This window comes from Musca autumnalis, unplaced genomic scaffold (genome assembly GCF_047663935.1).
Source record: "Musca autumnalis isolate F117 unplaced genomic scaffold, ASM4766393v1 scaffold_4, whole genome shotgun sequence".
NCBI classification, from domain to species: Eukaryota; Metazoa; Arthropoda; class Insecta; order Diptera; family Muscidae; genus Musca; species Musca autumnalis.
Genome location: NW_027411977.1, coordinates 147,083,275 through 147,107,320, shown reverse-complemented (window position 1 = coordinate 147,107,320; position 24,046 = coordinate 147,083,275). Strand labels below are relative to the sequence as shown.

General features: G+C 34.0%; 1 protein-coding gene across 1 annotated transcript; it reads right to left on the bottom strand.

The window, feature by feature from the left end:
- On the bottom strand, positions 1-619 carry LOC141403109 (heat shock protein 23-like). The gene has a single exon (XM_073985273.1). The coding sequence runs from the start codon at positions 541-543 to the stop codon at positions 1-3; it is 543 nt and encodes a 180-aa protein (XP_073841374.1). The 5' UTR covers positions 544-619.
- Positions 620-24,046: the final 23,427 nt, after the last annotated feature.

Sequence of the window (24,046 nt, the reverse complement as noted above, 5' to 3'; positions counted from 1 at the left end):
TCACAATTTGGATTGAGCTTCTGGCTTCTTTTCATTCTCCGATTCTTTTGGATTTAACTTGACATTTAGATGAGCAGGTCCAACCTGTTGAATCTGCACAATTCTTTCATCTGACTTGGCATTTTCTATTTGTGGTTTTGGCACACTGACCGTCAGAACACCATCAGACGATAGAGTGGACACAACATTGTTGGGATCATAGCCTTTGGGCAGAGCATAACGTCGAACAAAACTTCGCGAAATGTAACCGTGGTTATCTTCGCGTTCCTCATGTTTGCCCTCGACAATAACACAATTGTCCGAGACCTTTACATTGAGTTCGCTTGGTTTGAATTGCTGCACATCCATACAGACCTGAAAGCCATCTTTACCAACTGCCGAAACAGGCGCAACTGAATCATCAGCGGCTCGTGGTGGATCCCCACCAACTAGACTGGGAATATAGAAACGTCTGAGATAAGAGAACGGCGTTTCATAGAACGATGATAAAGAAAGGCGGTTGAGGTCATCAGCCAAGCTCAAAAGAAGTGGTAAGTTAGCCATTCTTCACTGAGGTTGTTACTGAAGTAGTTGAGGTATTAAAGAGGTTTGGTTTTGGCTTTTTCTAGCAGATGCTTTTTCAATTGTTTGTTTTCAACTGACGTGAACTGAGTAATGCCAAGGCATATTTATACCAACGAAAGCAAGCAGTCAGTGATAAACAACACACCAAGCTAGTCACACTACATATCTCTCACTTTCTATCACGATGGTCGGTCAACAAACAGAACATTCGGTTGGTTGTTCGAAGTCCCTCGACGATTCTAGAGTAAAGAACAAAATAGCAGCGGATTGGCAATTGTCGTTCGCATACGACGCATGTTTGCCAATTGTTGCACTTATCGGTGGTCGGTGGGTTGGTTGTCGTCATAAATATGTATGTAGTGTGTTTATCTATGAATTTGTATGTATGTACATATGTATGTGCATGCTTTCGAAAAGTGAGAGTGAAGTAAAAATTGTTCAATTAACATTGGGGTGAAGCGATAATAACACTACGAGTATTGCCTTGGCCAGAACCTGCAATAATCTACCTTTTTTTAAACATATTGACAAATTTATAAAGGAAAGCATTTTTAAATTTTCTACTATGCATTTTACACCCACCACCATAATATGGAGGATATAATTAATTTTGTCATCCCGTTTTTAACACAATTCAATATTCGTCGGATCTCTATTAAGTATACGTATATGGGGATTTCTAAGTGGAATCGAACACTTGTTCAAAAAGTGATTTTTGATTTCCTTTATTTTTTGCTATGTTGATGCTGCTCCTCAGCAAAACATTTCAGTATAATTTCAGATGTTTTTTTTATTAACGGCTCCGGAAATCGCGCCTTTAAAAGTCGAATACTTTAAAAACTATATACAAAGAAATACTCATAACTTCTTTAATATTGGTCCAAATAGAAGACGTCTTTTTTGTTGCGATTTAATATTTAGAACCATTTTTATCAATGATTAATTGTACTCTTCGATTTTTTTAAAATTTGTTTGTATTAAACTAGCATCAATTAACGAAAATTGTAAGTCTTATTTGGTAATGGGTTTCGAATAATTACTATTTTTTCTTAATTTTTTAAAATGTGTCAATAGAAGTTTTCCTTAAACCAGTGTGAAACATACATATCCATACCAAAAAAAAGAAAAAATTTTTTTTTGTTTTGTTGTTTTATTTAGAAATTTATCATAAACATCTTTAAAACGCTCCATTTTTCGGTTTTGAAAATGGATTAGCAATTAATAACCCAAAAATTTGTACAAATTCGTACTGAGTTCTGTATAAATAACAAAAATTGTCCAGTAAAAGAGAGCGAAAGGTAATACAATAATACCGTGCTGACATGTTGCAGAATATTTGGATTTTGGTGTTTCTTTGGGAAAGCCGAAAAGTGAGTGTGATTCTCATTCATATGGGAATACTAGACACTTAAAGAGTTCGGTTTTTCGCTAAAAAGGCATCATTTCAAAAACTGAGAAGCCAATTGATAATTCCTTTCGCCGGGATGAAATCATGATATTGGTAGCGATCAGTAAAATTTTGCAACACTGTCAGTTCGTTTTGAAAAACATTACTCTCTGTAATAGAGGGTAATAAATGAAGTTGAGCCATTGGGGGAATACTCCATGTTTATTCGGCCCGAAGCGACCAAATGTTTAGTCCGCACTATAGGGACTTGGGGGGAACAAGTGTTGCAAAGACTCCCCAATGGAGCCAGTACGCCCAATGCGTACGTTTGGCCGTCGATATAAAAAGAAATAGAAAATAAAACACGTTAGTTTTAGTAAATAGGTTTGGCTCGATTGCCGTGTGTTTATTGATGGTAAACAATATTACCTTTTCGAATAATTACAACGATATGTAACAAGCTTACGATAAAGCGCGGTTTTGTGCTTGCAATTCAAGCGTTCGATCGATTCTTCTTATTGTTTATTTGTTTATTATATTATGTTGTGTGTTGACATCTGCATAGATGCTTCAAAAGGGCGGTTGTCAAGTGAATATTCGTTGAAATCTCTCATACTATTACAGGGGTGTAATAAATAGGAATTAGGAGATTTCAACGAATATACCTATGCAATTCATAGGGCCAATTAAAAGTGGTAGAATCAATTCTAACTTAAACATTTGCCGCCTCCCTTGAAACATCCAGATGTTTTAACAAATACAATGTTAATCTATTTAGAATCAATGCAATTATTAATTATTAATATACGAAATAAAGCAATGGCATAGTGCAGGCGTGAGCAGTACCTTTTACATTTTTTCTTTCAAACATTTTTGATTTTTTTTTTTTGTTTTTTTTTAGCATATCATTTTTTCAAAAACATTCTTAAATGCTAAACGATGGGCCATGAGGGACCCCGGGCCATTAGGGACCCCGCGGTAAATATGGCCATTAGGGACCATGTGATAGGCTTACAAACTAAACGATTGGGCCATTAGGGACCCCGGGCCATTAGGGACCCCGCGGTAAATATGGTCCTGAGGGACCATTCAAGCGACTGGGCCATTAGGGACCCAGCTGTTGTGCAGATCACTATAGACCTGGCTAACGAAAGGGCCATTAGGGACCCTGCGAACGATAGTGCAACGTGAGCTAACGTTCGCCTTGTTTGGTTGGGCCGCTTTACAACGATTTTCCGTACCATTTACGAAAACAAGAAATTATGTGACAGGGCCAGTAATGATCCACCCAAACGATGTATTTTGAGCGAGCAGTGAACCAGACGAAAGTCGAAGAGAATGAGTTTTAATTATTTTCGGGTACAAGTCTGCTCCTATCAAAATATCTACTGGTCGAGATTTATCAAATTGAGGATCTGCCAAAACTATATTCGACATATCCGTCTTAAGGTCCGAAGTGACCGAAAATGTGGAAAGATTCCCCGATATCGAATCTACAACTAACGCCGAAGTTTCATAAATAGACGACCTGTCACCACAACTACGAAGTTTCAATGTACAACTTTTAAGACATGTAGCTGCGACAGTATTATTTACTCTAGATATTGACGACTTATTGGAGTGGACCTGGAGTCCCAGATCCTTCTGAAGTCGTTCCGAAACGAGAGACGACTCAGAAGCGGGGTCGATCAACGCCCTAGCAGGAAAAGAAGCACCCTGATGAACGATATTCACCAGCGCTGTTCCCAATAGAACTTTTCCTTTCTGAGTTACGTGGAAGGATTGTCGAACTAAATTATCGACCGATGTCGACGGAGCGCTAGATGTAGACGAACCTGTGCTACTATTTAAGGTTCTAGGCCGAAAGGTGGAAGCTGAAGCTGACAACTTCGAACTTCTGGGAGTCACAATTTGACTCGTACTGCTCACAATAGAGCGATCTCTATGCAATAGAGTGTTATGCCTCTGATGGCACTTGCGACAAGAACGACTATTACAATTTTTGACCTCGTGTCCCTTCTGAAGACAATTCACACACAAACGATGCCTTTTGACCAATTTATATCTTTCCAACGGCGTACAATATACGAACCGCTGGCAAACATTTAATTTGTGTTGTTGCTCTGAACAAAGAATGCAACAAGAATTAGGAAACGAACGAAGAGGTGTCGAATAATTTTTGGGACTGGGAGAAGTGTGAGGAGAGGAAGTACAATATTTAGGAGACACTTCACTATTCGATTTATAACAAGTGCCAACACTTCTCATCTCATGCAAACACAGATGAGTTCGAATTCTCTCTGTCAAGAATGCATCTAATTCTTTCCAAGTTGAAAGACGAGATTTATTTGTCACACTTTGCTCCCATAAAGCGTGTGTGATCTTAGGCAATTTTTGTAAACAAATGAAGACCACGATCGGATCCCAATTATCCGTTGGTACATCATAAATTGTCATTGCCGAAAGGCAACTATTGATCCCACGTTGTATTGACTTAAGTCCCGAACTAGTTTCGTTATCCAACGCAGGTAGCGAAAACAACGATTTTAATTGGCTGTGTACCAGCAATCGTGGATTATCGTAAGTGGAATTCAATGCATTCCACGCAAGATCGAAACTCCGATGAGTTAAAGGAAACATCGAGACGATTTCTCGAGCATCACCACTAGTTTTACCCACCAGATGACACAAACGTTCAATATCTGTCAACTGGGAGTTATTTATACAAACCGCACTGAACAAATCTCTGAAAGTGGGCCAATTTAGAATATTTCCATCGAAAACCTCAACATCCAAAGGAGGTAACGCAAGATTATGAATGTTATCAAAATTTCTGAGATCATCAACGAAGTTTGTGCCTATTCTAGGATTCCCAATACTCAATATTGAAGAGCTAGACGCCTGTGTTCCCACATCACGAAAGAGATGGGACGACAAACTCACGTTTTTAACAATCACATCACAGGACTGTTTTTCCAAAGAAATATCGCATGGATGCTTTGTTAAAAAATCTTCCGAACTATCCAATGCGTTCGGGGACATTTTAGAAGAACTACTAAATTTTGACAGCAAACTATTTATCTTTGAAGAACAATTTACATATTTTTGATGCGACTCCTCATAAATGGAATGAAGTTTCTCAGGATTTTCTATACGAGAGAGGCATTTTTGAAAAGTTCCCTGAAAGTTCTTCCACAATTTCTCAATTTCTTCGCAATAAACTTCGAGACCATAAAAGTCAAGTTCATCTTCCTTTAATGTACCGAAGTGCTCAGCGAATGTCACGATAGACTTGGAAGCACGAATTAATAAATGTGGAGGGGTGAAAGCCATATTAGTCAAAAAAGACAAAATCGGAAATCTGAAACAATATTCAAAATCCCAAAAATTCACTATATTTTGCAAACGAAAAGCAAACAAAAACCTTGTCGACAACTAAAGAATCTACAGCAACCGATTTGCTGAGAATTTGCAATGAGAAATTTAAAACAATATTTAAATTCCAAAATGTAGGTAAAAATTGTAAACTACCATTTAATTTACAAAATTATTACCTAAAACGGCACTAGGCGGTATTATTTTAGAATAAATCAACCATAAATGTCTAATGTCAACCAAAAGTTCACCAATAACTACCAATTGTAGTGTATATTTGTCCAAAAAATGCAACAGAAAATTCGAACAATATCAAAATTCCAGAAAAAATTGCAGATTCACAAAAAGTATGAGTAATATACGCTCTACACAAGAAAAAGTCCAATTATAGGGTGCATCCAATATCAAATATTTACAAATAACCACCGAATGTAGTGTATTTGTGTCCAAAAAATGCAACAATTTCAAAATATGTTGAAATTCCAATAAAATACACAAAATTCTGTTTAAACTCCAATTGACCGACTGTAGGGTGCATGCAATATCAGATTTGTGCAAGTAGCTACCGAATGTAGCGTATTTGTGCCCAAAAATTCCACGAAAATTTCAAACTATATTGAAATTCCAAAATATACAAATCGCAATAAATATTTTTAAATAACGCCCTACACAAGGGTTCACGCAATTCCAAAATGTCCAAAAATATTATTAAAAAGTTCCCTGACACCGATTTATTATATTTACTATAAAATATAATAATATGTGTCACAGTACTAATTTACTGACCGGGTACTGTGTAATAATACACCGGCGGGAGACCGTGCAATAAAAACGGACACGACAGAAAGAGGAATTACCAAAATGTAATATTTATGCGTACATGCGTGTGTGTATATATTTGCATGCAAGCCACTTACTGACCGACTAGACGGTACGACAAAGCGACGATGCTGGAGTATGTAGATATACGAACGTGTGTTTATCAAAGCAGAAGGGACCACGAATAGGCCGTGCAGTGTAAATATGTAATCGATGTATTGATGAATATACGTTTGTATATTTACACTGCTAATGCTAGCGAAAACAAATCAATGCAAAATAGAAATATTTTTGGGAATATTTTTTGAACCAATTTTGCAACAACAAAGCAATAAGTAAAAGAATTTTACAACGACGAATTAGAGAAAAAGAACGAAAAATAATGCGATATTTGTGACCAAAAATATATCTAGTATTTTTGTTTTGACTTTCTTATTCCCGTATGTATGTACGTCTGTCCACGATTTGGACTTTGACCGACCGACAAGAAAGGGAATCGATGACGTTGTAAAACGACCAAACAAACGAACACTTGTATTTTTATTTATTTTGATGCTCACTATGCACTATACGTACCAATAATAGTAAGCTCCAATGGGATTGTGGACTGTAATGGTTTCCAAAATTATGCCAACTGGAATATCCGGCTCGATTGGATCAAATGTTTATTCGGCCCGAAGCGACCAAATGTTTAGTCCGCACTATAGGGACTTGGGGGGAACAAGTGTTGCAAAGACTCCCCAATGGAGCCAGTACGCCCAATGCGTACGTTTGGCCGTCGATATAAAAAGAAATAGAAAATAAAACACGTTAGTTTTAGTAAATAGGTTTGGCTCGATTGCCGTGTGTTTATTGATGGTAAACAATATTACCTTTTCGAATAATTACAACGATATGTAACAAGCTTACGATAAAGCGCGGTTTTGTGCTTGCAATTCAAGCGTTCGATCGATTCTTCTTATTGTTTATTTGTTTATTATATTATGTTGTGTGTTGACATCTGCATAGATGCTTCAAAAGGGCGGTTGTCAAGTGAATATTCGTTGAAATCTCTCATACTATTACAGGGGTGTAATAAATAGGAATTAGGAGATTTCAACGAATATACCTATGCAATTCATAGGGCCAATTAAAAGTGGTAGAATCAATTCTAACTTAAACACTCCAACTCAAGCAACTAAAATGTAATTTTTAAATTTGTGTTTTTGTTGTGTTAGAATATAATAAATTTAAAATATTAAAAGAAACAAAAACAGTTTTCATATATTTTCGGAAACTGCTGACTTTGTTCGATAACATTCTGCAATTTTTCTTGCTTGAGAGAGTAAAATTCACTGAGAGAAGTTGCTGAAACTTGCAGTTGTTATTGCTGGGAAAGTTATCGTACAGACCTATTGCAACAGCCGGGCAATAAAACAAATAAATTGATGATCGAATAACAACAGCTCGGGAATTTGGCACAATTACCAAGGTAGATGCATCAGCCAACGACTACAACAAAAACCAGTTCAGTACTGTGAAATGTCAAAAATGTTTTCCAAAAAATTTATTGGGCAGGTAATAATTTTTTGTTGTTTTCTTATTTTTATGTTTTCAATTACAACAACTTTTTGGCAGCTCGCAGTACATCAGCTGGGCTGATGCGGGTACCTTGTATAATTGAGCCGAATAATCTACCAAAGTTTTGTGTTTTGGTAGTCATTTGTTGTATGTAGTCCTAGATGGTTGGTATTAAAAATGGGTCCAAATATTGGTCCTGCCCCCATATAACGGTACCATTATAGTTCCGAGTGATCAGAAAAATCCATGAAAAATTGTTGACATAGGTCCACAGTTTGTTATATCCCCCACATAACAGTTTATTCCGATTTTTGCTATTTTTCACACAATAATAGCTGTAACTCGGCATTTGCGGTACCTTACGATTTTAACTACTTTGTTGATTTTAACGAAAAATACCTATAATTTGCTATTTAGGTTTACTACTGGTTAAAAAATTTATCCAAAAAACACGTAGACATAGGACCACATTTTGGTATAACCCTCATATCATATGGAAAAAAAACTCCTTCCAAACCTCCTGAGACAACTGTAGTGACTGTAACTTGGTATTTCGAATTCTCAATGGGTAGAAAACCTCCACGAAGAAAATCATCAATATAAGTTTTTATTTTGGTACACACCCAATCACTTTATAATTAAGATCTTATCTTAAATTAGGTACAAGCTTATTAAAATGTGAAACAGGTATATACTAAGGTTGTAAAAACGTCATGACTCAATAGGTATATTGCTAACATTGTCTTGCCGCAATAGTACCAACCCAATGTACACGCTAGAAAGGCTACACATGCATTCACATACTCTAATGCTTGGTTTACATTTACGAAATCCACTCGATTTCAACTGTCAAATCCATAGGTTAAACGTCAAATGAAATCCAGATGAGATTTCATTTGACGTTTGAGCTATGGAATTGACAGTTGAAATCGAGTGGATTTCGTAAGTGTAAACTTAGCATAAAGCATGTTTGTTTGTATGTTCACTGCCGCATCTACTGCGACATTCAATGGCATAAAAATGAATGACTCGAAAGTTCTTTAACCCGAAATGTTGCAATTATGATGAAGAGTTTTTTGAATTTTCTTGATTCTTTTTGGTGCTTTTCTTCATATACAGTATGCAAAGTTCATATTCGTACACCCCTCAAAGACTAATAAAATCGTCATTAATTCCATATTTTATATGCAAATATGTAACAATTGATTGGAATTACAATAACGAAGAAAGATTTAAATATAAAATAAAAAAAAAACAAATTTTTAATTTATTCCATAGATGGCACCTGTGTGGATGGCAAAGTTCGTATTCGTACACCTAGAAGAACTGTATATTTGTTTTATTAAAGGATTTTTAAAACAAAATTCCACCAATTTTTGTTCTCTTCGTCTTTTAGAATGTCTCTACTGTAGGAAAATGTAAAAATAATGCCAGTTTATTTAAATATTTTGCATGAATTAAAAGTTGAATCAACATTCGAAATATTGATGTAAAATGTGATAGATATGATTAACTATGGCAATTTATAATCGAATTTTGGACGGAAATAGCTCATAGCAGACGTTCTGTAACAACATTCGAGGTCTGCTATGAAAATGAATTTTGTCAGCGTTCGGAAATGCAACGAAACTTAATCCGGGCTAAGGTAACGTAAAGTCATTATTGATTTCTACGTCGTAAAAATCACAAGTTTCGTTCCATATTTGGTCTAAAACTTATTGTACATTTTAGAATACAGTTTTTAAAATCATGTTATGTTTAGACATATCGGAAATGACGAGAAATAATAGATGATTAAGAGCGAAAATTTCCCCAAAAATAATGCATTTCTTCAATAGGTTACTTCACGTTATTTTCTGGCCAATTTACTTAATTCCTTTGACATTAGTGTAATCATTTTGATCCGTTCGGTAAAGAAATACAATTTTCTAGAAGTTAATGCCATTATTTTTGCAATTTTATCAACCATAACCCTCGTTATAGTAAGCGTAAAATTTCAGTCGTACGCAGACAGTATGAAGACTTGTATAGTTTAGTAGTTCCCCAGTTTTCGACATAAAATGACCACGAAGAAACCACAGATGTTACCTTAGCCCACATTACGCTTCGTTGCATTTCCAAACGTTGGCAACATTTATTTTCATAAGAGACCTCGAATATTGTTGCAGTAGGACTGCCAATAGCTTTTCGTCCAAAAGTCGAGAATAAATTGCTATGGTTAGTTATTAGATATTTTTTATTACAGTGTTTTATTTGACTTGCTCTGTTTCCTGCATGGTGCAAGAAAGAAGGTGATACAGTAACACTATGCAACACTGAAAATGCAAACAACTTCTAGTATGCATTTTTTGATAGTACATATTTAGACTACAAAAACCCTAGTACGGTTTTGTCCTGTCAGATCCAGTTCGTATTTTATGGCCATCTAAACCGGGCTAAAACTACACTTTTTTGCATATATCGGTCCTTTATCTCAGAAACGATTAGGAATTTGGTCTTAGGCAATATTGTAGCTCTGAACTAGTAGAACTTATCTTTTGAACAGACCACATAAGAAAAACTCCATCTGGGGCATCAAAATCTATAAAATATACACAATATTACTTAATTGCTGAAATTTTGGTCAGTATCGGCTAAACTATTGGGAGTTGAACCAAGTAACATTTGACAAAAATCTTCCAAATAATGTTCTCAACAATTCTTTAGAACATTCTGAAACTCTAAAATGCTTACTTCATGTTGTTTCAGCGGTATTTTGTATCATATCTTTTACAACACGTATTTCAAACACAGTTCACGCCAACAGTTTATTCTCCCATTTCGAATTTCACAACATTATTGACATTTTTATTAAATGGACGTTGAAAAATGTACTGAAAATAGAGGCATTTTACAACAATGATATGTTCTGGTTGTGATATTGTGGAGTCTCCTGTATCTTCAGGGGGCCCATGACAGTAACGGAGGGCGGATAAATGGATTTTATAGGTTCCGGGATATGAGAACAATATCTTTCACCTTCATTGACACAATATTAAAGACCCTAGTCTGGAGGAATGGGGCTAATACCAAAGGTTTACGTAACATATGGGCAGGGATCTAACGCATTCGGCTATAATTATGAATAACATGTTCCTATATTTGACTCCTATGTATATCGGATCACCCATTGAAGTCTCTAGACTACAAATCAATAGAGTACTTGCCGAAAAAATTCGACAAAACCCGTAATAGAGGCCTATTTTATGCCAATATTACACGAAAGTGGTACCACGAGTCCAATGGGGGGAAATATCACCGGATTACACCAAAACACTCGTTAATTTATTGTTTGGAGGCTCGTAAGTGATGAAAATTAAACGTGGGAAGGGCCTAATATTTTCTGGATTTTAATTCACCACTAAATACTTAAAAAAGTTGCATTTATATGTTATACGTATAACATCTCTATGTCGGCGTAATAATGCAATCAAAAAAAATGTTGAGAGGTGTAAAGTTTATTTTGACGCTCACTGTATGTATGAAAGACAAATTGTTCTCATTTATGTCCAATTTACATTAGCAACTTTTTCGTCATTTAGAGCTGTTTCGTCATTTATTTGCTAAAACAGGCAACATTTTGCGTCATTTACCATACAAAATTAAATGACGATAGCTGCGTCATTTATTCTAAACAACGCACGAAAACACCATACTATTATATGCAACCCAGCTTTTTCGCCATAAACTACCAAAAAATGCAACTGTTTTATGATGTCTTTGTTTGTTTGTGTGTGTTGTAGAAAAACAAAAATACTCAAACGATGACAAAAGTGAAAATAAATGTTTAAAAAACTTGCAAAAATTATGTTTTTTGTTTTTAAAATTAATTTAAGTTATTTGATACACATTTGTGTTGTGAAATTCCTATTTCTCTGAATAAATATATTGTGTGCGTGTGTTTGTGTTATTGTATAAGTGTGTATGTGCGATTGTGTGCGTAAGCAAATGACGCAAAAAAACAGATGTAAATACACTTCATTTGTTTCTAGGATTTTGTAAAACGAAATCATTTAATGTGCATATGTAAATTGGACTTTACCCTTTTATGCAATGTTTTTGTATCATTTTTGAAATGTTATTAGTGAACGCAGACTTTCTGGGCTATGTGTATGTACCATGGTACAAATACACAGGTAGCCGCATCGGCAATTGTTGGCAACATAAGATGTCAAAATTTGACATCAATTCAATGCAGTTGACTCATTATGTTACCATCAGCTGGCATGATAATGCTACCTGTATTATTGTACCATGGTATGTACATACATACACTCCGGTACATCTGAATAGAACCAACCAATATTTGTCTACAAATACCGTTATATCAGACGAAAGGAGAGGAATTGTAAATAATAATTTTGTGGACATGTAGAGTATATAGTAGCCGATATTTTTAATACCTAACATGTTTCACATATGCGTCATAACGGTACTTTTTACTCGCTTTATGAAAAAAATGTCAAAATATTAGCATTTTTTAATGGTTCACCAGGATAGAACCAACCTAAGAATTTACACAAATCCTTTGTTAGATGTGGTAAACTTTAACAAAAAACTATTTATAGGTAATTATAAATAAACTAGCTGATCCCGGTGCGCTTTGCTACCCCGACATAGATAAAATATAATGAAATGCTTTTTTAATATTTTAACGTATAAATATAGGAGATATGAAGGCGTTCTCTATCCATTCAGGGCTGTTTTGGAGCATAGGTGTGCACGGGCATCCACTGGTGGCTGCTGTAAAATACTCTTACATTTATTAATTCAACAAAACTCAGACGTTTAAGTATTTTTTGTAATTTTTATTTAATAAATAATTTCATCCACGATTTAAGATTAGAATTGTGTTTTTACAATTAAAAATCAATTTAGAAAAACCATTAAAAACGACGAATGTTAAATTCTCTTATATTCTCTTAAATTCTGTTTTGCTCACCATTGTTTTGGAGCTACTATGGCAGGGGTGAGCTCGCCTGTGTGCTAGCCATAGATGGGCAAAATTGCTCTTAAATAGAATTTAAGGGAAAATTAGAGCAGTGTTTTTGTTACAATTTCTTTGCTTTTTTAATATTTTTTAAACACAGACGGTATCTTAACAAGTCCAAAAAACTATTATATTAAAAACAAATTTGCGAAATTACCCGTAAATGTTTATTTATGTTGTAACAACGAAAAAGAGAAACAAAACATAGCAACGCTGGCGTGCAAGAAAGCCCATCTATGGTGCTAGCACACATCCAAATTGTGAAAACGTACTCTTAGTTTTTCGTGAACCATTAACAATTAAAAGTTTATGCAATTTTTAATTTAAATTTTTTAATAATTTGCATTGTGGACGATTTTAGACAACATTAATGTTTAAAAAATGTTGAAATAAGTAATGAAACACCAAGAAAAATTAAATATTAATTCTCTCTTAAATTTCCCTCTCTCTCCATTTTGCTCAGCCCTATACTATGGTCACGGTTGCCGCAGTTGGTAGAATGTTACCAAAATTGGTAACTTTTTTTGGAGCTGGTAATTTGGTAATTTCGTTTTTGGTTTGGTAACTTTTTAAAGTTTGAACAAGTATCCAATTTTTGCTTTTCCGCATTACTTAGCATACAGAAAAAAACATTAAAACAAATGTGTCAACGGCGTGATAGGTAAATATCATAGTATCATAGTTAGGGTATTTGTTAACATTGATATTATGTATCTATAGTGCCAGGTTTTTCTTGCAAAACATTTTCTGCCATCCGGCTAAAACCTTAATAAGCCATATAGGTAGAAACTTCAAAATACCGAAAATAGGCCGATGCTGCAATATCAAAATGATGACAATTTTTTTAAATGTTAAGAATGTTTCAATGTGTCCTTCAAGATTTCAAAACTAGGACGGTATCGTTCTACCAACATTTCTCAGTAGAAATAATTTTTGCCATTCCGAAAACTAATTACCAAATTTAAGCCTCGTTGGTTAGATAATGTGGTAAAATAATTCAAAATACTCAAAATCGGGCGGCATTAGAGCTATATCAAAAATATATAAAAAATATGTTTTATATAACCAACGTAAACCAATTACTACATCTAAGACATTTCGTATGGATACTGGACTAAAACCATAAAAATATAGAAAAGCGAGAGACACGTTCTACTTGGGCTGCAGTCAGTATATTTTTAAACGTAATAATTTATATTTTGTTTCTTCCATGAACAACTTTCGTAGGATTTGGCTCGCCTTCAAAGGGCCATACGGTCGATGGTTGGTTTTTTTCGGGTCATCTGTGACGATCTTCTAAACGTCGTTTGAATCACCGCGGCCATATTTAAATTTCATCAATCGACAAGAGCCTTTTTGAGCAATTTTCAAGATGCGCTGAATCTAACGAGAATCAGGTATTCAAGCAATATCATATGTAAGTTGGTTGAAGGATGCATCTTTTTCACGGCGATCATGCATTATCCGTTTAGGCACAGTTTAATTTTTTCTGACATTTTTGGACGACCTTTACGATCTTCGTTTTTAACGAGTGTGTGTACGGGAACGCAAAAATTTTTTAGTTCTGGAACAGAGCTTTAACTATACTACCCATAGTATATAATTTTATAATTATACCCTATACCACAATGTGGAAAAGGGTATTATAAGTTTGTTTTGGTACAAATTCATGTAACACCGCGAAATATTCGTCGGAGACCCCCAATGTGGTATACCAATCTTCATATCTCGACGAGATAAAGCGATTTTGAGACGTGTGTCTGTCCGTCCGTCCGTCTGTCCATTATAAATTGTAAACACGCTCCAGGCCGCAATTATGGACCGATCGTCACGAAATTTCGTATGGAGGTCGGGTTCAGATCAGAATAGATCCCTATTATTATTGGTGATGATCGTGAAATATTTAGCGGGTGAAATGGACCAAAAACATAATATTTATCCAATTTTCTAGCGGCTCTGTAGGTCTCAATAATAGTCCGATCAACGCGTACTTTTAAATAAGGTAAGAGCATATCACAAAGGAGAAGCTTGCAATTTGAGATGGTGATCGGATAATATTTAGAGGGTTAAATGGACCAAAACTTTTGTGTGAAAATTGTGAAAATTTTTAATATTCAGCTTATATCTTAATTCCTGGAAGTGACATTCCGGACAAGTGAGATATACTTGAAAGTGGAACGCTTGACCTTTCAATTGATGCCAATTATGTTGGTGGGCATGATCAGTAGTGGGATTCTGTAAATCATTTTTGCTGTTATCGATAATCGTCGGTAAAATGAATATGCTTATAATTTCGATAATTAACGAAATTTTTCGGTAAGTTAACGATGAGTAGAAAGTAGTCGCTAACCTCTACCGACACAAACAGTGATGCCAACTTTTTTTATGTTTTTAGTCATAATTTTGCGATTTTATTTTACCGATTTTTGTCGGTAACAGCAAAAATGAGTTACAGAATCCCACTACAGATAACAGAGTTACAGCCTTATATATTCCGTTATTTGTTTGTAGTGTAATAATAAACTCGCTAGAAGTCGCAATTATATATCAATAGTCACGAAATTTTGCACCGGGTAAGAGTATAGGTCGAAAAAGATGCCTAAAATTTTGAATGATGATCTGATATTCTTTAGCGGGTGAAATGGACCATTACTTTTGTATGAAAAATATAAAAATTTTATTTTTGGTCGGTATTTTAATTCCTTGAGGACATATGTATATATTTCGCAAAGTAGCCTACATATGGAAAAAAACTACTGGCCCTTCCTCTGATGTAAATTGCAATAAAGTGTTTGCTAGATAACGGGACTACTGCCTAATATATAATGGGTTCTGTGTATTGGTTCCGTATTGTCTCTCCAAAAGTTTATGTAACACCACGAAATATTCGTCCTAGACACCTTATTTGGTATGCAGAAATTCATATCTCGACGAGATAAAGCGATTTGGCGATGTGTGTCCGTCCACTAAAAATTGTAAACAAGCTTAAGGCCGCAATTATGGACCGATTGTAACGAATTTTTTAAGGAGGTTGGGTTCAGGCAAGAATGTAAATGATTAGTTTTTGCTGATGATCGTGAAATGTTCAGGGAATGAAATGGACCAATTTTGTAGCGGCTCTGTAGGTCAAAATAATAACCCGCAAAATTTTAAACAAAGTTTGAGTTTATGATGAAGAAGAAGGGTACAAACCAACGTGAAGATCAGATAATACCTAGCGGGTTAAATGGACTGAAACTTTTGTGTGAAATTGGTAAAAATTTCAATAACGTAGCGGTTAAACAACGGAAGTAGTAGTACTACATAAGTAAGTTTCATTACATTTTAGTTTGTGTGAACTAAATGTTCCTTTCCTGCTACAAAAATGTCTTTGTCATGCTAGATATCTTTTTGGTTTTGGTCATAGGTATTATACATTATAACTCTCATATTTGATAATTAAATTTTCAAAATCATTGAAAAGAAGTTCCGTGGAGAGCGATTGTCCAGGGATAATGGTATAGGGTATCCCATGGTCGGCTCCGTCCGACTATAAACTTTTCTTACTTGTTTTTATATTAAAAGTTTGTTGGTAACTTTTTGGTAACATTTTCGGAAAATTTTGGTAGAAAATTATTTTACTCAGTGGCAACCGTGACTATGGTATTTTTGTATGTTTCAGGGGGTAACACTCCTAAAGCCTATAAGTATTCCTACGGTAGTTATATACTCTTACAGTATTAATTTCTCTTTATTTGTACAGATTGGATTTGGAGTGAATAAAATTAAGAATAGAACCAGGTTTGAGAACCTTAGGTTTGAGGATAGTTGTAATTTATTCTATAAATGGGACTTATTATTTTCAGGTCATATACATTAGGGCTATAACCAAAAAAATACCACCACATAGCCGTGTAGAGCATGGAAAACTATTATGAAACACGGTGTCAATTTTTCTCTATCGCGAAAAAAGTTTCCGCACCAAATGCATTGAAGTTCTGCAATGCATTTTTTAATTTTATCTGTCATAACAACATATTTGCTTTTCATTAAATTTTTTATTTTTTTGTAATCTAATTTAAAATCATTATCAAAGCGTTCTGGACCAATTTCTTCTCAAATCGCGCCATTTCGGACCACATTAGGATTTTTTGACACTATTGCAATTTTTGGTTTTTCTTTATAAATTCGTGAATTTTATGTTTATATTTTTTTAACCTATCGGACCAGGGAATATGGGGTCATTTGAAACGAATTCGCGAAAGTTACAGGCTGTTTTTGTTGACTTTGCTTGTGAGAATCGTATTTGTTTTCTACAAAAGTACAACACCAGTACCATGTGGGGAATTTTGTCCTAATAATGAAAACGCGTTTCTAAGACCGATTCTGTGAAAAAAGTTCCCGCACCGGCCGTGATTACTAAAACCCTTTTGATATTTCTTCTATTTAAAATTTTAAATTTGCTTTGTTTGAATAAATATTTATAGAAATAAATACAATTCTCACAGGCAAAGTCAACAAAAACAGCCTGTAACTTTCGCGAATTAGTTGCAAATGACTCCATATTCTCTTGTCCGATAGGTTAAAAAAATATAAACATAAAATGCACGAGTTTATAAAGAAAAACCAAAAATTGCAATAGTGTCAAAAAATTCTAATATGGTCCGAAATGGCGCGATTTAAGAACAAATTGGTCCAGAACGCTTTGATAATGATTTTACATTAGATTACAAAAAATAAAAATTTTAATGAAAAGCAAATATGTTGTTATGACAGATAAAATTAAAAAATGCATTATAGAACTTCAATGCATTTGGTGCGGAAACTTTTTTCGCGGTAGAGAAAAATTGACACCGTATTTCATAATAGTTTTTCATGCTCTACACGGCTATGTGGTGGTATTTTTGATATTTGCAAAAAAGTGCAAAAAGTTATATCCCTAATATACATATTAGCATATTGTGATATCTTAAATTACTCTTAGGATAACTCCCACTCGTATTCATAATTTTTACTCAATATTGATTTAGTTATATCATATTAAAACATTATTCTTAAGAAGTCTCTCAAAGATATAATCAGGCATGTCACAGAAACGAATTCCGATCGAAAGTGGAATTGATTCCGTATTTAGCTTCTTCAGAAAACGAAAAACGAAGAATTTTTCGGAATGAAACCACTTTTGATTTTGCAAACGGAATTGTATTTTTATTTTGTTTAAATCTGCCACTTTAAAACACTCCAAAAACACTTAGAAATAATTAAAATGTTGTTTTATTAACAAATTTACATTTAATTTCGCACTTAAAATAAATAATTAAGTTTTTTGACTTCACAAAATCGATCGGAATCTAAAGAAGCTAAGACAAAAACGATCGAAATGAAATTTCGGAATTGCAACCATTCCGATCGGAATCTGTGACATGCCTGAATATTTAAAGCTGTAGCCTAGGTCAATTCCTTCTCAACTGTAAGTACTTGTGTATATAATGATGACTTCTAAATATCTTCAAAATTTCATTGAAATTGGACATAAGCAACAAAAACATGAAAATATATATGGGAACTATATTCCGATCTGAACAGATCTCGATATCATTTTGCACATTTATTTTTACACCAAATCCCGTCTCACATTCCAGATTGCAATGAAATTGAACATACATAACGTGTTTGGTGCACAAAAAATGCAGGAAATCGGCCGAAAATATATATGGGAACTATATCCAAATATGAACCGATTTCGATATAAATTGGCACATTTATGTCTAGACCAAACTGCGTTAGACATTCCAAATTTTCGGCGAAATTTGACATACATAGTGTGCTTGGTGCATAAAATACAGGAAATCGGCCGAAAATATATATGGGAGCCATATCCAAATCTGAACCGATTTCGATTTAATTTGGCACATTTATGTCTACACCAAATTCCTTCAGACATTCTAAATTTCAGCAAAATTGGACATACATAGCGTGGACATACATATCCAAATAAGAACCGATATGGATATAATTTGCCACATTCATTTCTAGACTAAATTCCGTTAAACATTACAAATTTCAGCGAAATTGGACATATATAGAGTGTTTGGTGCATCAAATGCGGAAAATCGGCCCAAAATATATATGGGAGCTATATCTAAATCTGAACCTATTTCGATATAATTTGGCACATTTATTTCTAGATCATGTTTTGTAACACATTCCAAATTTCAGCGAACTTGGACATATATAGCGTGTTTGGTGAATCAAATGCGGAAAATCGGCCGAAAATATATATGGGAGCTACATCCAAATATGAACCGATTTTGATATAAATTCGCACATGTATTTCTAGACCAAGTTCAGTTACATATTCCAAATTTTATTGAAATTGGATATAAATAGCGTGTTTGGTGCCTCAAATACATGAAATCGGCAGAAAATATATATAGGAGCTATATCCAAATCTGAACCGATTTCGATATAAATTGGGAAATATATTTCTAGGCCAATATCCATCACACATTTTAAATTTCAGCGAAATTGGACATATATAGCGTGTTTGGTGCATAAAATAAGGAAATCAGCCGAAAATATATGTATATGGGAGCTATATCTAAATCTGAACCAATCTCGATATAATTTGGCACATTTATTTCTAGAACAAATTCCGTCAGACATTCTGAATTTCAGCGAAATTGGACATATATAGCGTGTTTGGTACATAAAATAAGGAAGTCGGCTGAAAATATATGTGTATGGGAGCTATATCCAAATCTGAACCGATTTTGATATAATTTGGCTCGTTTATTTCCAGACCAAGTTCCGTCACACATTCAAAATTTCATTGGAATTGGACATAAATAGCATGTTTGGTACATAAAATAAGGAAATAGGCCGAAAATATATGTATATGGGAGCTATATCCAAATCTGAACCGATTTGAATATAATTTGGTAGATTTATATCTACATCAAATTCCGTCACACATACAAAATTTCCCATTTTTAAAGATATTTGCATACAAAATCTAAATTTTTTGGAGGTGTCTCCGGTTTTGATTCTATATCTCTAGATCGACGCGAAATTTCAAAAAATGATATAGCCTATTTTCATTCCAGGCCATTTAGCAATGTACCCTAAACATTTCGGTAAGATCTGTTCAGCGGTTTTGGAGTCTATAAGGCACAAACAAACAAACGTACAAACAAATTTCAATTTTATATTTATAGATAAATCGCGGCATTGAAATATGATAGAACATGTAGCAACCACATAATTAGCCTTTGTCGTTACTTACGGTCACAAAATTAACACCGAAATATATGTATTTACTTTTGGAAATGTAGGTATTTTCTTACTAAACCAATAATAATAATAATAATAATAATTGCCTCTTTAGAAACCACTAATAACACTGGTCAACAGGACTTTTGTTTCAACCGAAGTTGCAGTTGTTTCTAGATGAAATCGGCGAGTTATTTTCAAATCCGGTCCCGGTTTTTCTCCATCAGCTCTTGTTTTTGAGATATAGCTCAAAATCGGTTTTTACGAGTTTAACCCAGACTTTCGTTATTTTCGGATACAAACAAATATTTTTGTGGGTTTTTCGACATTAATATATTAAGGAGATGTTGTACGCTCGATAAAATCGTTTTTGAAATAGTTATGGTGAGTATATATCAAAAAAATATAGAAAATATACGACGGACCTTGTAAAAATTGCATATTTTGAGTACTTTAAGCTGTAATTACGTCATCGGTTGAAGTCATAGGATCTTCGTATGGTACTCCGGATATGCTTATGGTGTCTACTATATAATCCAGTATTCAAATGTATAATATAAAGTTCATAGTCCCCATGATTCGGCCATAACCTAAAAATCGCCATGAAGACTGCTAAAGGGAAATAATTTACCAGTGATATCATTACCACATAAGCCATTTACTTTTCAATGGCAGTCTTCATGATGATTTTTAGGTTATGACCGAATCATGGGCGCTATGAACTTTATATTATATATTTGAATACTGGACTATATAGTAGACACCCTAAGCATATCCGCATTGCTATATGAAGATCCTATGACTTCCCCCGATGACGTAGTTACCGCTTAAAGTACTCAAAATATGCAATTTTTACAAGGTCCGTCGTATATTTTCTATATTTTTTTGATATATACTCACCATAACTATTTCAAAAACGATTTGTATCGAGCGTACAACATCTCCTTAATATATTAATGTCGAAAAACCCACAAAAAATATTTGTTTGTATCCGAAAATAACGAAAGTCTGGGTTAAACTCGTAAAAACCGATTTTGAGCTATATCTCAAAAACAAGAGCTGATGGAGAAAAACCGGGACGGGATTTGAAAATAACTCGCCGATTTCATCTAGAAACAACTGCAACTTCGTCTGAAACATTCAACTTTTTCGATTTTGTTGAGCAGTGTAATCGTTGACAATTTGTATCTTTTTAATTTCCTTTAAATAATTTCAATGCAAATTAAATTGATTGTCGTTAATAAAACATCTTAGAACTTTCAAATATTGATAAAACTAAAACATAAAATGTCACAATTTTGGCATATTAGGAAAGTCAGAATTTTTTAATATTCCATTTGAAAAAATTAAAAAAACTGTTTGACGCTATGAACGATTTTTGGTACATGGATTGAGAAAAAAATCCCATTCTCAAATCTGTTCGAGATACTAATTTTGGATATTGCGCGCAAAAGTTATGGCGGTTACAATTCTGATTATTAGAAAAAATCTTATAAAAACGCTATTCATTATATCGAGAAACATTGTTAATTTATGGCTTTCTACATACTATATGTTTACTGAGGTCCCATAACTTTAGTGAAAAAGTTGTAAATTTTCGCGGAAATTAGGAAATAATGCAAAACAATTGGTAGTTTGCAACTTGTTTTAAAAAAATTTAAGATTCAAATGAATATTAAAACTATACAAATCCGGTTTGAATATGATAGCAAAGACAAAAAAAAAAAACGTGTTTTTACCATTTACGTGTTTTTATTCATTTACGCGGTCATAGCTTCCGTGAAAATTAACTTTTTAGCCACTTTTGAGCATTGATTAAAAACACTTCGTTTGATGCAACTATGGTCATATTTCGTGGTACACTGCAATATTTCGCGAATTATAACAGTGGAAACCTTCATCAATGTTAATTTTGTTTTTTTGACTTTTCGTCATATACACTTTTCGCTAACAATTTGAAAAAGGTGGAAATAAGCAAGTCGGCGACAAAAGCCTGCAACGAAATGTGAGGCAACAATTAACTTTCTTCAAAATATATTTTTGCAAATTTTAGCGGATTTTTCGCCCTAAAAATTTTAAAAAAGGTGGAAATAAGCAAGTCGGCGACAAAAGCCTCCAATGAAATGTGAGGAAACTATTAACTTTCTTCAAAATATTTTTTGGCAAATTTTCGCGGATTCTTCGCGATATCTCAAAAATAAAATACGTCAGATCCTTCCTTTGATAAATACGAACATTTTAAGACAAACGCGAAACAAATCGGTTGCAAATTGGTCGAGTTTTTGATTCACGTACGAACGTCATTTGAGTTTTATATAATAGATGCCGTGAGTGTTAATTGCTATCAAATATTGTGCAAAAATTTGTATTAGGGTCATGGTAGAATAAGAAAAGGTAGCAGCAATACACAGCTGACTGAACTGGGTTGTAACGTTAGTGTCAAATTTCATATGACATTTTATACATTTATTTCTATTTCGATGTACATTAGGGACATAGGTATGTATATTTTTTGAAAAAAAAAATATATCATTCGGAAAAAACCATTTCCCAGAAAGACTTCTTATATCAATTATATGTAACCTCCTCCAAGTTCGAACGATAAGCCGTAAGCATAAATCCCCGCTTGTAGAGGCGATACAACGTTTGTTAATATGTGAGGTATTTTGTTAAAATTTAAAAAAATAAAGCCCTAATAAACATGTGCTTCTTTGATTTCTAAAACAAAACATTGAAACAGCTTCTCCTTTTTCTATGAATTTCCAGCGACCCCAAACTTTTCTGCAAGAATTCTACTTTCTGCGAGAATTTACGCATTTAGTGGAATGATGTGGAAACATGAAAATTGAAAACATGAAAATCCAAAATATTCAACCAAATGTGAAAAATTATTAGTTTTTTAAATTCCAATAATTTATAGACATTTCCTTGTTTTGTTTACAAATACAACTGGCAGTAACGTTACAAACAAAAACAAATTCCAAGTATTAACTTTACCTTATATTTGTTCTACCATGTATTAGGGTCTTGAAATTTCATGAAAATCGATGCTTAGAGCTCCAAAAAATATTTTTATGAAGAAATCGGTAGAAACAATAAAATTACAAAAAGTCACATTTGATAGGTTTATAAGTCCGAAACAGAGGAAATATGGTAAAGATAACTCAACCTTTCCAATCCAAATTTTGATATTTTATCTCAGGAAAGTGAATGCAAATCGATGGGTTCCACCCAGTTTCATTGGCTGTGGACATCAACAGGTTCAAAAAATTAAGAAAATTCCACCGCCGAATGCTCCATGTCACCATCAAGTCCTTGGAATTTCAAAAGGTTCTAAGACATTTGATGTGAAGAAACAGCTTAGAGGTAGTTTACACTATCTATCAATGTCATATGACACAATAAAAAAACATTCCATATCTACCCACGGAGGCAATGTGGAGACGTAGTTTTTTACATTTTTGCTGGTGTGGGCCCACAGAGTAAATGGCGTAAGGAAAATCTCCAATATTGCAAATATTAGCGAATATATAACGATGGAAAATTTCATGTCATATGACATTTACATATAGTGTAAACTACCCCTTAGCGATAAGGGAAAGCAGACGTTAACTTTTTTCGAAAGGAAAGGGTTTAATTTTTATGGTTATGATGTTCACACATCTTTTCCTCATATGTAAGTACCGAAAAAATTTTTAAGCAAATATATATGTACCTATGTATGTACATACAACATACCTATGTACATAACAATAAATAAGCTGCTGCAAATTATTCAAGTTCATGCAAAGTTCTATTCGGCGTGGTGGCAGCAATTTAACTTCCCGTACAAGAGATGACAAGTCTCTTTTTCTCTTAAATACATACATACAAAATGTTCTCTTAATTTGCCCTCTCATACACACAACTCGCGGACGCTTGGTGGTAGTTTGACGAAAAATACTCTTGTCTGCCTCTTCTCTAGAATTTTCAGGAGAAAACTCTAGAAAATTCTCTTTGCTTTGTGCAGAGTATATAAACAGCTGATACAGCGACCACAACAGTTCAGTTTGAATTGAAAG

What these genes read in the sequence shown, in the direction of transcription:
- LOC141403109 (XM_073985273.1), bottom strand. Translation starts at nt 543, where the DNA reads ATGGCTAACTTACCACTTCTTTTGAGCTTGGCTGATGACCTCAACCGC.